Genomic DNA, 16,397 nt, shown 5'->3' with positions numbered 1-16,397 from the left:
AGAGCCAATTTCATCATAGCGCTTGATGGTTTTGGCGACTGGACTTGAAAATTCAAAAGTTCTTGAAATTTTCTGCATTGACTGATCTTCTTGTCTTTAAGTAATGATGGATTGTCATTTCTCAATGCTTATTTGAGCTGTTCTTGCCATAACGTGGACTTGGTCTTTTACCAAATAGGGCTATCTTCTGTATACCACCCTACCTTGTCACAACACAACTGATTGGCTCAACCGGATTAAGAAGGAAAGAAATTCCACAAATTAACTTTTCACAAAGTACACCTGTTAATTGAAATGCATTCCAGGTTACTACCTCATGAAGCTGGTTGAGAGTGTGCAAAGCTGTTGTTTCATAGTTTTGATGTCTTCACTATTATTCTACAATGTAGAAAATAGTAAAAATAAAGAAAAACCCTGCAATGAGTAAGTGTGTCCAAATTTTTGACTGGTACTGTATATCAAGATACTTTTGAACCTCTATCGCTGACTCTGCTGGTGGAAAACAGTAAATGCACTGAAGCGTACAGATTCCTCTCCTTTCCTGCCTAAGCAAGTTCTGTCTGACTCTGGCATCATAACTTMTAAGAATGGGATAAGTTATGCTTTTAATCATCATTTTATCTTGGCAGGTTTTTTATTTGAGAGAAATAGTGTCAATTGACTACTCTTCCCTCTGCCAGCCTCTAGCTGACTCGACGGTTAAGCCGTCAACTTCTAGTTAATCTTTGTTTCAATTTAACAATTTACTATCTGTGATGTGCTAGATGCCTTAAGATTGATGTAAAAAAAATCAACTGGAGTTGATATGCTTGATCCAATTTGCTGCAGCTCTCTGCCCCCCTGATTGCCGAATCTTATAAATCGTATTTTTAACCTGACGATTACAGTATATCTGGTACTATCCCCAAGGTTTGGAAGGCGTCCAATGCACTCCCCCTTCACAAAGGTGGTGACCCTTGTGAACGAAATAATTATCGTCCTATTTCTAAACTTTCTTGCCTAGCTAAAATATTAGTATCTCAGCTAAGAACTTTCTTATCATTGAAATGTATTCTTAATGTACATCAGTTGGGTTTTAGACCAGGTCATAGCACTATCTCTGCTGCATCCCTAGTTAAAAATTATGTGGTTGACTGTATGGATAAAAGGCAACATTGTGCTGCCCTCTTCATTGACTTGTCAAAGGCTTTTGATACTGTTGATCACGCACTGATGATTCAGAGGCTGGTTTAAAAATTACTTGACATATGGAACTCAATGTATATCTACTGATGGTGTTAAATCAGGTTTCCTGGATATTACAAAATGTGTTCCACAGAAGTCAATTCTGGGTCCTGTACTTTTTACTGTTTACATGAAAAATATCGACTAATCTGTAAAAAATTGTAACCTGCACTTGTATGGCGATGATACTGTTTTGTATGCTATTGCCCCCACGGTTGACCAGGCTCTAACTGAACTAGAGTCTGCATTCATTATATTACAGAAAAACTTTATTGACCTGAAATTAGTACTGAATACAGGTAAAACTAAATACAGTATATGCTGTTCTCTAGAGCGCATAAAAATAAGTCTGATGATTTAAGCATACAGTTGTAGTCGGACGTTTACATACACTTAGGTTGGAGTCATTAAAACTTTTTGAACCACTCCACAAATTTTGTGTTAACAAACTATAGTTTTGGCAAGTCGGTTAGGACATCTACTTTGTGCATGACACAAAGTTGTTTACAGACAGATTATTTCACTTAAAATTCACTGTATCACAATTCCAGTGGGTCAGAYGTTTAAGTTGATTGTGCCTTTAAACAGCATGGAAAATTCCAGAAAATTATGTCATGGCTTTAGAAGCTTCTGTTAAGCTAATTGACATCATTTGAGTCAATTGGAGGTGTACCTGTGGAAGTATTTCAAGGCCTACCTTCAAACTCATTGCCTCATTACTTGACATCATGGGAAAATCTAAAGAAATCTGCTAAGAAAAAATAGCTACAAAAAAATTGTYGACCTCCACAAGTCTGGTTCATCCTTGGGAGCAATTTAACAAACACCTGAAGGTACCACGTTCATCTGTACAAACAATAGTACGCAAGTATAAACACCAAGGGACCACGCAACCGTCATACCGCTCAGAAAGGAGACGTGTTCTGTCTCTTGGAGATGAACGTACTTTGGTGCGAAAAGTGKAAATCAATCCCAGAACAACAGCAAAAGACCTTGTGAAGATGCTGGAAGAAACAGATACAAAAGTATCTTTATCCACAGTAAAATGAGTCCTATACCGACATAACCTGAAAGGCCGCTCAGCAAGGAGGAYGCCACTGCTCCYAAACCGTCAGACTACAGTTTGCAACTGCACATGGGAACAAAGATTGTACTTTTTGGAGAAATGTCCTCTGGTCTAATGAAACAAAAATAGAACTGTTTGGCCATAATGACCATCGTTATGTTTGGCGGAAAAAGGGGGAGGCTTGCAAGCCGAAGAACACCATCCCAACCGTGAAGCATGGGTTGGAAGCATCATGTTGTGGGAGTGCTTTGCTGCAGGAGGGACTGCTGCACTTCACAAAATAGATGGCATCATGAGGGAGGAACATTATGTGGATATATTGAAGCAACATCTCAAGACATCAGTCAGAAAGTTAAAGCTTGGTCGCAAATGGGTCTTCCAAATGGACATTGATCCCAAGCATACTTCCAAAGTTGTGGCAAAATGGCTTAAGCACAACAAAGTCAAGGTATTGGAGTGGCCATCCCAAAGCCCTGACCTGAATCCTATAGAAAATTTATGGGCAGAACTGAAAGTGTGTGCGAGCAAGGAGGCCAACAAAACCTGACTCAGTTACACCAGCTCTGTCAGGAGGAATGGGCAAAAATTCACCCAACTTATTGTGGGAAGCTTGTGGAAGGCTACCCAAAACGTTTGACCCAAGTTAAACAATTTAAAGGCAATGCTACCAAATACTAATTGAGTGTATGTAAACTTCTGACCCACTGGGAATGTGATGAAATAAATAAAAGCTTAAATAAATCCCTCTACTATTATTCTGACATTTCACATTCTTAAAATAAGGTGGTGATCCTAACTGACCTAAGACATGGAATTTTTACTAGGWTTAAATGTCAGGAATTGTGAAAAACTGAGTTTAAATGTATTTGGCTAAGGTGTATGTAAACTTCAGACTTCAACTGTATAAAAGCAATAGATACCATTAATAAGAAGGGCTAGAAGCATCTTATTTGGTGAGCTACCGAGTCGCTAGGACAGGCAAGCCCCATACTATTGTGGAGGACTTCATTCTTCCTGCTCCCGCGGATATGGCTTGGACAACACTGGGTGAAAATTCCCCCAAATACTATACAATGTCTTCATCAAACAACACTGTTTCACGACACATCAGTGACATGGCAGGAGATGTTTTGAAACAATTACTGCTTCGCATACAAGCCAGTGAATTATATGCGTTACAGCTGGATGAGTCAACAGACGTGGCGGGCCTGGCACAGCTCCTGGTATATGTCCGTTACGTTTACGGGGGGTCAATTAAGGTAGACATCCTCTTCTGCAAACCACTGGAAATCAGGACAAATGAGAGGATGTTTTTAAAGTACTGGACAGCTTTGTGACATCAAATGGACTTGGCTGGTCAAGATGTGTTGGTATCTGTACTGATGGCGCAAAAGCCATGACAGGGAGACATAGTGGAGTGGTAACGGGCATGCAAGCAGTTGCTCCCAACACCACGTGGGTACACTGCAGCATCCACCAAGAGGCTCTTGCTGCCAAGGGAATGCCTGACAGCTTGAAAGACATTTTGGATACTAAAGCAAGGCCCCTGAACTCTCGGGTATTTTCTGCATTATGCAATGATATGGGCAGCGACCATGTAATGCTTTTACAAGTGCTCTGGTTATCAAGGGACTAAGTATTAACTTTTTTTTATTTTTTATAGAGAGACGGGCGTAAAGTTTTCTTTACTGACCATAATTTTCACTTGTCTGACTGCTTGAATGATGACGAGTTTCTCACACGACTGACCTATATGGGTGATGTTTTTTCTCACCTGAATGATCTGAATCTAGGATTACAGGGACTCTCCACAACTATATTCAATGTGCGGGACAAAATTGAGGCTATGATTAAGAAGTTGGAGCTCTTTCCTGTCTGTATTAACAAGGACAACACACAGGTTTTTCCATCATTGTATGATTTTTTCTATGCAAATGAACTCAAGCTTAAGMACAATGTCAAATGTGATATAGRYAAGWACCRGAGTGAGCTGGGTGTGGAATTACGCAGCTACTTTCCCGAAACGGACGACACAAACTATATTCGTTATCCCTTTCATGCCCTGCCTCCAGTCCACTTAAGACATCTGAACAAGAGAGCCTCATCGAAATTGCAACAAGCGGTTCTGTGAAAATTTAATTTAAGTCAGAAGCCACTGCCAGATTTCTGGATAGGGATGCGCTCAGAGTTTCTTGCCTTGGCAAATCGCGCTGTTAAGACACCGTTGCCGTTGGCAATCACGTACCTATGTGAGAGTGGATTCTCGGCCCTCACTAGCATGAAAACTAAATACAYGCACAGACTATGTGGGAAATTATTTAAATCTTAGACTCCCTCCAATACAATCCAAAATTGCAGAGTTACAATTTTTGATGACCAAATAAGGTTTTGCATGTAAGATGGCTAAATAAAAAACAAAATTTATTATTTGTGCCCTGGTCCTATAAGAGCTCTTTGTCACTTCCCACAAGCCAGGTTGTGACAAAAACTCACACTCTTTATGTTTAATAAATGTATCGTATAGTGTGTGTGGCAGGCTTACAAGGATGGCAAAAAACAACATTTGAGAGTGCGCTGACCCTGGTGCTAGCTGGAGGCTAAATGTTTGAAGGGGTACGGGACTATAAAAAATTTGGGAACCACTGCAATTCACAAAGCTGATGTGAGGATCTTTAATGATTGTTTTTTTTTATGACGGAGTTTTTCTTTCTGCTTGCATTTTGTATTTAACCTGTGTACTTTCTATAATTTAGGGCTCATCTATAAATAAGACAATTGTCTCAGTATGACTCCCTGATAAAATAAATGTTAAATAAAAATTTTTGTTCAGTGTACCTCAATTACTTTGCACACCACCTCGGTACTGGTACCCCGTGTATATAGCCAAGTTATTGTTACTCATGTATTTATTCCTTGTGTTATTATTTCTCTCTTCATTGTTGGGAAGGGCCTGTAATTGAACATTRCACTGTTAGTCTACACCTATTGTTTATGAAGCAATGACAAATGCATTTATATTTGCTCTTCTGGCAACTGTAGGCCTACTGCATGGACCGCTCAATGACCAGCAATTTGAGTGATGAAAGAAATGCAGTGCTGCACACATCATGGCACAAATACAATTACATAAACCACACAAACAGCATTATGAAATAAGATAAATATTACATCAATATACTTTTTTATTTGTATCATTATTTTCTTTAAAGATTTAATAGGGTGTTTTGGCTGTTGTTGATATCATACAATATCCTCAGGTTTAGTCATTTGTAAAAAAACAAAAAAACATTCATGAGGTGTGTATAAAATAGGTCACCACCAAAGTAAAGGCAAAGGTCAGTCCACACGCCTCAAACATATACATAAAAACATATGCATTTTACCCTATGCATTTCACACACACATTTATATATCAAACACTCTTTTAAAAGTGATGGTTATTTATTTGTTCAAATTATAGTCGTAATTGGGCTCYTTTTTGTTCTCGCATGATCATGAACACTTAAGAAAAGTTCCATGTAAAAAAGCTAAATAAATGTCAGCATGCAACAGTCTTTCACAGAAAGACTAGAGAAAGGCAACAAATTAACTCAAATCTACCCTGCCCTTCACACATAAGGAAAAGAGCAGCTACACTCATCCCTTGATACATACAAAAAATAGTATAGAAACAACTGACAAAAACAATGGTGCCTCCAGAGGTAATCAACTCCAACCCCTAATCCCTATGCACTTGTCCAGGGCCAGGTTTCCCGATAGCAATGGAACTTAGTATTTTAACGATGCAGCTTTCCTACAAAACGGCCAAAGATGTAACATGAGTTTCCCAAAACACAAAGCAGAGAGAACGTTCGCTAAGTGCGTCGTTGTGGCTTGTGTTGATACGGATAGGATCTAAATAAAGACGGCGTTGTTCTCGGATCAGCGTTCTCCCTTTCAAATCATACCATTCAAATTATTCCACAATAGTGACAATGGATGAGCTCCTATTAGAGATCACCTATGGCTACAAACATTGAGGCGGCTTATTCTAATGCTTACCCTATAATGCACTAAATCAAGATTTGAAATCATGGGCCTCCCAAGTGGTGCAGTGATCTAAGGCACTGCATCGCAGTGCTTGAGGCAACACTACAGACCCGGGTTCGATCCCAGGCTGTGTCACAGCCGGCCGTGACCGGGAGACCCATGAGGTGGCGCACAATTGGCCCAGCGTCGTCCGAGTTAGGGTAGGGTTTGGCCGGACGGGATTTCCTTGTCCCATCGCGCTCTATCGACTCCTTGTGGTGGGCTGGGCGCCTGCAAGCTGACTTCGGTCGTCAGCTGGACGGTGTTTCCTCCGACATATTGGTGCGGTTGGCTTCCGGGTTAAGCGAGCAGTGTGTCAAGAAGCAGTGCGGCTTGGCAGGGTCGTGTTTCGGAGGACGCGCGGCTCTCGACCTTCGTCTCACACGAGTCCGTAGTGGAGTTGCAGCGATGGGACAAGACCAATTGGATATCATGAAATTGGGGGAGAAAAAGGGGTAAAGGTACCAAAAATAATATACGTATTTAAATCATTGAGCTAATGTAGACTACACATTAAATCTATTGAGGCAAAAAATGTAAAGTCGCGTATAAATAGCTAAACTCAATTGATAAATGTATTTCAATATATAGGTCTATATGTAGCCTAGTGTATTTATCATTTAATTCAGACATCTCGGTTTTCGTTTGAAGAATCTTATATCCTTCGCTTGTTGATAACAATTGCAAAGACATTGGCAACTTTGTATTTGTAGTCACATTCGTTCTGAAGTTATCAGTGGTAACAGAAAGACAGATAAACATCTTGATTTTGTGTTGAGCGGAGATCTGTGTAAAAAGAAGTGACGTGGAAGGGCAAAAAAAACATTTAAAAAGACGCACTTTGCTGTTCTACGAGTGGTCTGAGGCAGTCGTTAAATAACTACCCTTTTCTTGTGCAACTTTAGTGACGATGGTTTTGGGAAACAGGTCGGACATTTAACGATGCTCCTACGTAGGTTCTAACAACGAACCAAGCCTTAAGATGCATTAGGGAAACCGGGCCCAGACCCGTTACTATTYGAAATGTCTCAGCAAAAGGCCAACAACTCCACGTGGCCTAACAAGGGAATCCCTGGACAACCACTGCCATGACCAGACCACTAACTGGGGGAAGAACCAGAAGACACTGCGTTCCGCACGGGACTGGTGTTGAATACCCCTGCCTAAGACCATAGCTAAGGGTGATAGTGAGAGGGGGGAAAATAAATAATAACGCTAATAGCGATAACAAGTGTACGTTTTTCAAATCAGTCAGAATCTAAATAAAATAAGCAGTGTCCATGATTATTCAGAGCAGAACACCTATGTGGCATTTAGTATCTACAGTCATCCCTCCTTCACATCAGTCAAAAAAGAAGTGGCCGGCGCTATCTGATTGGTTGTACTCATCCACTGCTTCTTCTCACCTCAGGTCTGATTGGATCGTTTTTCCATCGCTACGGCTCTTTAGTTGCCATGGCACAGAGTGGTCCCATACCAGCCAATGAGCATGTCCTCTCTACATTTCTTAGAAAAGTGTAAGTACTCTCCTGTTTGTTCCAGCCTTAAGAACTTATTGTCCTCTTTTATATCACACCACTTTTTTTTTCAGAGAGAGAAGGGAAGGGGAAAAAGTCTCCCGAATGTCCACGCAAGGAAACTGTCGATGCCAGTAGGGCATCTGAAAGCAAAATAAACAACTTTCCTTAGGGGAAAGGAAAAAAACAAAAAAAATAAAAAAAAACTGTTCAATCCATGGAGTGTATGTAACTGTTGAAAATTGTAATAAAACGTTACACTTTCATTTGAGTTTCTTAGAGGCAGACCTCCCAGCTCGCTACAACATCACTGGTTAATCATCAATATATATTGATGGGGAACTGAAAGGGGGAGCAGAGACTAGGGAACTGAAAGAAGACAGGACAAAGTACAAGGGAGGATGGAGGGATGCAACAAAGAGATGGTGACGAGATACATGTTGGTGAGGGAGGGAGGGACAACACTGAAGGGATGACTGAGTGAGTGTAACACCAAAAGGAGGAGCAGAGAGGGGGACTGGGGTTGGGTAAGGAGAGATGGCGAGACATGAGAGAAGGCTAGCTCCAGAGTCCTGCGTAGTTGCCGTGAAGGCCCGAGCACAGTGGTCCGCCGGCCACAAACAGCTTGGTGCCAGAGTCGTCGTAGCAGTGTGTGTACACAGCGTTGGGGAACGAGTTAATGTCCGAGAAGTAGCTCCTCCACGTCTCGTCGTGATTCTGGGGGATGAGAGAAAGAAACAGGTGTGAGAGAGGGAGGGTGTGGATGGCAGAAAAACAGAGGAAGAGAACACTGAGGGAGAAATTATTCTTATCGTTTTGTGCCAGGATCTTGTCAAGGCAGGTCCAAGACAGACTAATCACTGAGGTGAGGTGTCACTTAACAGTTTACTTCCAGAATGTTTAAATATATCCTGTATAAGTTTATTGCAACGTTTGACCAGAAGATCTTAGTTTTCGACCCAACTTTCCACCAAAACCACATCTTCTTTTTGTGTAAATCTTAAATAAGCTGTTCATAAATATGTTCTGTTTCATGACAGTACTATTTCAATCTAGAAATGCTATACCATGTCATTATGGAGACACACGAGCCACAGCCAATATAAAGAAATCAGTCAATTCAAATAAATTCATTAGGCCGTAATCACATGACTGGGAATAAAGATACGCATCTGTTGGTCACAGATAACTTAKAAAAAGGTAGGGGCATGGATCAGAAAACTAGTCAGTATATGGTGTGACCACCATTTGCCTTGTCCAGCACGACATCTCCTTTGCATGGAGTTGATCAGGCTGTTGACTGTGGCCTGTGGAATGTCATCCCACTCCTCTTCAATGGCTGTGCAAAGTTGCTGGATATTGGCGGGAACTGGAACACGCTGTCGTACACGTCAATCCAGAGCATCCCAAACCTGCTCAATGGGTGACATGTCAGGTGAGTATGCAGGCCATGGAAGAACTGGGACATTTTCAACWTCCCGGAATTGTGTACAGATCTTTGCGACATGGGGCCGTACATTATCATGCTGAAACATCAGGTGATGGCGGTGGATGAATGGCACGACAATGGGCCTCGGGATCTCGTCACGGTATCTCTGTGCATWAAAATTTCCAGCGATAAAATGCAGTTGTGTTCATTGTCCATAGCTTATGCTTGCCCACACCATAGCCCCATCACCACCATGGGGAACTCTGTTCACAACGTTTTCATCAGCAAACTGCTCACCCACACGACACCATACACGCTGTCTGCCATTTGCCCGGTACAGTTGAAACCGGGATTCAACTATGAAGAGCACACTTCTCCAACGTGCCAGTGGCCATCAAAGGTGAGGATTTGCCCACAAGTCTGTTACAACGTCGAACTGCAGTCAGGTCAAGACCGTGTTGAGAACYACGAGCACGCAGATGAGCTTCCCTGAGACAGTTTCTGCAAAATTCTTGGGTGGTGCAAACCCACAGTTTCCTTAACTGTTCATGTGGCTGGCCTCGACGATCCCGCAGGTGAAGAAGCCCGATGTGGAGGTTACATGGCCTGCGATTGTCTGTAGTGTCAAATTCTCTAAACCGATGTTGGAGGCGGCTTATGGTAGAGAAATTAACATTAAATTATCTGGCAACAGCTCTGGAGGACATTCCTGCAGTCAGCATGCCAATTTCAAGGTACCTCAAAACTTGAGACATCTGTGGCTAGTTGTGTGACAAAACGGCACATTTTAGAGCGGCCTTTTATTGTCCCCAGCACAAGGTGCACCTGTGTAATTCTCATACTGTTTAATCAGCTTCTTCATATGCCACACCTGTCAGGTGGATGGATCATTTTGGCAAAGGAGAAATGCTCACAAACAGGGATGTAAACAAATTTGTGCACAAAATTTGGAAGAAATAAGCTTTTTGTGCGTTTGGAAGATTTCTGGGATCTTTTATTTCAGCTCATGAAACATGGGACAAACACTTTATATTTTGTGTTTATATTTTTGTTCAGTATAGTAATTTAACTTGAAGTGTTCTGCTAAGAGGGGTATACTTTACAAAGTGGAATAACAAATAAAGCGTACCAGCCAGCCRTTCCCTGTGGTGAGTTTAAGAATGCCCTCTCCTGGGCGCTGCCGGAACCCGCCGGCCGGGCTGGAAGGGTCCTCCAAGAACCTCTGGGCTCTGATATCATAGAACAGCAGGGAGCCTTGTCCCGTGCCCACTGTCACTATGTGCTCATAYAAACTCACAGAGCGGATACCTGGGAAGGAGAGCAAACACACAGACAAGTTAAACCTCACTTTTAATAGCTTCATAAATGTAAAAAAATAATCTATCACTAACTTTCTGTTCAAAAGTACTGCCTCTGCACTTGTTTGTAATGCCGCATTCAAATGCTCCCCGGAATCTCGTATTTCCCGACATGAGTGCTTTCAAGTGCGTTTGAAGTCAAAAGAACCCTTCAACCAATGAGATTTTAGCTAGCTGGCTAACGTGACTAATAATAATTTAGCTAGCTTTTCTTACGTTTACAATACAACCAAACTATCTACATTATTTACATTAAAATAATGCACCAATAATGTAAATTGCTTAGTTTTATCTTTGGTTGAAAAGGTGAAAGGTCAGTGATGAAATGCCACAAGTCGTTAACTCCGGTATCATAATTTTCTCCCGACTTTCCCACTCGTAATCCCGACTTGGAAGGCCATTCAAGTGACATTTCTGAGTTGGAAACTCATATTTCCCGATAATTCCGACACCACTTGAAGGCAGCATAAGTGCAGGGCGGGTCTTGGAGAATGTTTGGGTTTTGTTTTGCTTCTTGGTGGAATGTGTTTGTAGTACCTCGTGTTGCCTCTGGAGAAATGAAATGAAATMAAAATTAAAAAGAGTTGACAGAACATTTGTATGCTATTATGTTGTTTACATACAGCGCATTCGGGAAAGTAGTCAGACTCCTTCCCTTTTTCCACATTTTGTTACGTTACAGCCTTATTCTAAAATTGATTACATTTCCCCCCCCCTCAATCTACACACAATACCCCATAATGACTAAGCGAAAATATATTCAGACCCTTTGCTATGAGAATCAAAATTGAGCTCAGGTGCATCCTGTTTCCATTGATCATCCTTGAGATGTTTCTACAACTTGATTGGAGTCCACATTTACATTTAAGTCATTTAGCAGACGCTCTTATCCAGAGCGACTTACAAATTGGAAAGTTCATACATATTCATCCTGGTCCCCCCGTGGGAATTGAACCCACAACCCTGGCGTTGCAAGCGCCATGCTCTACCAACTGAGCCACACGGGACCTGAGTCCACCTGTGGTAAATTCAATTGATTGGACATAATTTGGAAAGGCACACACCGGTGTATGTACGGACCCACAGTTGACAGTGCATGTCGGTGCAAAAACCAAGCCACGAGGTTGAATACATTTTCCGTAGAGCTCCGAGACAGGATTGTGTCGAATAACAGATCTGGGGACGGGTACCAAAACATTTCTGCAGCATTGAAGGTCCCCAYGAACACAGTGGCCTCCATTATTCTTAAATGGAAGAAGTTTGGAACAACCAAGACTCTTTCTAGAACTGGCCACCTGGCCAAATTGAACAATCGGTGGAGAAGGGCCTTGATCAGGGAGGTGACCAAGAACCCGATGGTCACTCTGACAGAGCTCCAGAGTTTCTCTGTGGAGATGGGACAACCTTCCAGAAGGACAACCATCTATGCAGCACTCCATCAATCAGGGCTTTATGGTAGAGCTGTCTCTTATACACATCTAGATGTGTATAAGAGACAGTTAAAATTAATACTATTTAAATATAAATGTTTCTTGGATTGGATATATTTACAATATCATATGGAGACCGAAACATAAACCTTTTACCTTATCATAAGTAGACATAATCGCAAATGATTAAATCCTTCCAATAGAAAAAAACCCCGAATTGAACCTTAATTAATTGACTTGACTCTTGACATGGGATGATTTCACTGAACAACAAAAGGGAATATTGAATGATCCCCAACGATCCATCGCATCTCCCAAAAACATTTTTCAACATACATCTGTAAAATGATAGTCTAGAAACTAAAGTTTTGATTGTCTTCCTCTCAGGCTTCCAGGTGGCTGATGAGATATGTTGGCACGACTGCCATATTGCATCTCCATCCCAAAGCTCTTGCTTGGCAGTGTACTTCAGACTGCCAAGAACCTTGCCCTCATCCAGGCCAAGGTGGCGAGACAAGGTAGCGATGACACCATAGGCCTTGTTGATCTCCACACCAGACAGGATGCTCTTGCTAGCATACTTGTGGTCCAACATGTACGCTGCGGTATGTATGGGCTTCAGGCAGAAGTCTTCACACTTTTTGATTTCTTCTCTCACATCTGCAAGCATAGTCTGAACATCAGACAGGATGGCATTGTCTCCCTCAATCCGTGCAATGGCTACTGCTATAGGTTTCAGGAGTTTCAGGCTGCTTACCACTCTCCCAAAATACATCATCCAGGAGGATCCTCTTGATGGGGCTGTCCATATTGGCAGACTGTGTTATGGCCATTTCTTGGAGCGACTCCTTCCCCTCTAGGAGACTGTCAAACATGATGGCAACACCACCCCAAAGGGTGTTGCTGGGCAGCTTCAATGTGATGCTCTTATTCTTCTCACTTGGTGAGTGAGGTAGAGTGCTGCTATAACTTGATAACCCTTCACATACCTAACCATTTCATTGGCTCTCTTGTAGAGTGTATCAATTGTTTTCAGTTTTCAGTGCCATGAGGAGCAGATTCAATGCATGAGCAGCACAGCCAATGGGTGTGATGTGAGGGCAGGACTCCTCCACTTTAGACCAAGCTGACCTTCATGTTCACAGCATTGTCTGGTCACCAATGCAAATACCTTCTGTGGTCCAAGGTTATTGATGACCGCCTTCAGCTCATCTGCAATGTAGAGACCGGTGTGTCTGTTGTCCCTTGTGTCTGTGCTCTTGTAGAATGCTGGTTGAGGGGTGGAGATGATGTAGTTCATTATTCCTTGCCCACGAACATTCGACCACCAATCAGAGATGATTGCAATACAGTTTGCTTTGTCTATGATTTGATTGACCTTCACTTGAACTCCGCATACAGCAAATGAGTAGATGAAGCATGTCTGGTTGGAGGGGTGTATGCTGGCGAAGAACATTCAGAAATCTCTTCCAATACACATTGCCTGTGTGCATCAGAGGTGAAGCTGTTGCATACACAGCTCGAGCAAGACATTCATCAGCATCTCTCTGACTATGTTCCTCCATTGAGTCAAAAACAAATCTTATTCCAGGAGGACCATGAGCTGTTGCTATAGACAAGGTGTCTGGTTCATCATTTTCACCTCGAATAGAAGTAGAGGGACTTCTGTCAGAGGTTGCTTGTTCTGAGCGCTGAGGGAATTTTATGCACGTGGCCAGATGATTCTGCATCTTTGTTGCATTCTTCACATATGATTTGGCACGGTATTTGCAAATGTACACAGCTTTTCCTTATACATTAGCTGCAGTGAAATGTCTCCACACATCAGATAGTGCCTGTGGCATTTTCCTGTAAAGGTAAATTTAAAAAAAGAAGTTAAAAAAATACAATTCCATGTACAGATAAATAGTTAAGCAGTTCTATTAAAACAACTAATTTGTAAGATAAATGTTTTAAAATGAAACGTGTATGGAAACAGGTCAATTAACACTCCTCAGTTAAAAGCCTCAAGCAAGATAAAACCCACATGGTAGCAAAAACTAACTGGCAGAAATTGTTAACAAGTTAAAAATGATTTAAACACACTTTGCCGTAGGCTACTATTTACTAGTTAACAGAAATGTATATCTTATCAAATATATTCACCCCAACCAGTATTGTAATCAAAACTTACCAGAAAGCATGTAGTCCTTGGCTCAGACAGTGCAGTAGTGTGGGCTCAATAGCATCTCATTAGTGTGCAAGATCTTGAGAATCAGCTGTACATGTGATGGAAGAATGCACTGTGCATGCAGAGGGTTGCAATTCCATTGAATTGGGGATAGTTTAACCAAAATATGCCACAAGACATAGAATTGCCTTATGAGTATCCCACAAAAAAAGGTTCACTGTTCTAAGCTTACTTTTTTGACGAATTTAAGCAAACTTCCCCAAATTCCAGGGCTTAAATTTACCGGAAAGTTTCCGACTCTTTGCAACCCTAGTGGCAGCATCATGCTGTGGAGATGTTTGTCAGCGGCAGGGACTGGGAGACTAGTCAGGATCGAGGGAAAGATGAACAGAGCAAAGTATAGAGAGATCCTTGATGAAAACCTGCTCCAGAGCGCTCAGGCCTCAGACTGGGGCGAAGGTTCACCTTCCAACAGGACACACAACCCTAAGCACACAGCCAAGACAACGCAGGAGTTTTCAGGACAAGTCTCTGAATGTCCTTGAGTGGCCCAGCCAGAGTTCGGACTTGAACCCGATCGAACATCTCTGGAGAGTATCTACAGAGAAGAATGGGAGAAATTCCCCAAATACAGGTGTGCCAAGCTTGTAGCGTCATACTCAAGAAGACTTGAGGCTGTAACTGCTGCCAAAGGTGCTTCAACAAAATACTGAGAAAAGGGTCTGAATACTTATGTAAATGTGATTTCATTTATATATATATATATATATATATATATATATATAAATAAATTCTAAAAACCTGTTTTTGCTTTGTCATTATGGGGTATTGCGTGTAGATTGATGAGGGGAAAAAACGATTTAATCCATTTTAGAATAAATCTTTAACTTAAAATGTGGAAAAAGTCAAGGGGTCTGAATACTTTCCAAATTCACTGTATCCATTAATGCACCCTTTGTATGTGCATTTGCGTATGTGTGTATGTCGGTATCAAACAGTGTAGTGTGGTGTCAATTCCTCACCGCTTCCTCTCTCCCGGGAACTGACTGATTTGATGTTGTGAGTGGGCTGGCGGGGGTCCAGGAAGGACACATGGGCCTGAGAGCCCACTGCGTACACCGACCAGTCCTCACCATACGCCAGACACACATTCTCCTTGCAGTGAGGCAGCTTCGTTGACAGCAGCTATGGACAACAGATACATAGACTTGTTAGACAGTGCTGGTCATATAGCTCAACAAGGCTAAGGACAAACATGCATACAATCGTCTTCACCAGAAACGTTTGTTTTTTGTGGTATGTGAGGACATTCAACAAAATGCAGTAGGGTTCAACACTGACTTATGAGAACACCAAACAAGTCTTCATAATCTTCAATGTCTGCAAGCACCATCACAGAACCAAGCAAACATTGATAAATAAGCAGAGCGGACCCAGAGATACTCAAACCGACCTTGCTCAAGTTTTGCTCTGCCTTCCAAAGGTGAAAATAGCCATCCAGGGACACTGCACCAAGCTCCTGAGAAAAAGTGAGAAGAGATAGCATGTAGGTCCCAATTACAACACAGATTTGCACTGGGGAACACAGGCAATGGTTTGTCTCTGAGGGCTAGGAGGGTGGTGTGGCTGACCTTGTGGTTGTTGTTGAAGGCCAGGGCCCTCACTTTGCAGTTGTACGGGTTAGTGTATTCCTTGGGGATGTCCTCCAGGGCACGGTGTGAGATATGAGAGTAGCAGGGGACCCCCTCCTCATCCTGCTGTCTCATAGCCTGGCTCAGCACCTCTTCGGACACCTCCCAAAGTCCCATGGAACCGTCCCGGGACCCTGGGGAGTAGCAGCATATTGATTGGTTGGTGGATTTCATATGGAGACATTATATACATGAAAAACTATCGAGGATGAACAAAAGTTTGAAGTTCTCCCGATGGCAATTTGTCACTTCAAATCTAATTTTATTGGTCACATGCGCCGAATACAACAGGTGTAGACTTTACTGTGAAATGCTTGCTTACGAGCTCTTTCCAATCATGCAGAGTTTAAAAAATATGAAAAATAGTAACAATAATTTTATTGGTCACATGCGCCGAATACAACAGGTGTAGATCTTTACTGTGAAATGCTGCTTACGAGCTCT

At 42.0% G+C, this 16,397-nt stretch overlaps 1 protein-coding gene across 1 annotated transcript in view; it reads right to left on the bottom strand.

Moving 5' to 3' along the window:
• Nucleotides 1-5,435: 5,435 nt before the first annotated feature.
• Nucleotides 5,436-16,397, bottom strand: part of LOC111962705 (DDB1- and CUL4-associated factor 12) — a 33,321-nt gene continuing 22,359 nt past the window's right edge. The window contains exons 5-10 of the mRNA XM_023985997.2: nt 15,894-16,087; nt 15,716-15,781; nt 15,285-15,447; nt 11,200-11,211; nt 10,434-10,612; nt 5,436-8,592 (exon numbers count right to left, since the gene is read on the bottom strand). Of these exons, the coding sequence (XP_023841765.1) occupies nt 8,434-8,592; nt 10,434-10,612; nt 11,200-11,211; nt 15,285-15,447; nt 15,716-15,781; nt 15,894-16,087 (773 nt within the window). The 3' untranslated portion in view covers nt 5,436-8,433. The remainder of the gene's footprint in view (nt 8,593-10,433; nt 10,613-11,199; nt 11,212-15,284; nt 15,448-15,715; nt 15,782-15,893; nt 16,088-16,397) is intronic.

The sequence above is a fragment of the Salvelinus sp. IW2-2015 genome, linkage group LG1 (assembly GCF_002910315.2).
Source record: "Salvelinus sp. IW2-2015 linkage group LG1, ASM291031v2, whole genome shotgun sequence".
Lineage (NCBI taxonomy): Eukaryota > Metazoa > Chordata > Actinopteri > Salmoniformes > Salmonidae > Salvelinus > Salvelinus sp. IW2-2015.
The sequence above is the reverse complement of the archived record's forward strand: the minus strand, read 5'-3'. Positions and strand labels throughout refer to the sequence as shown.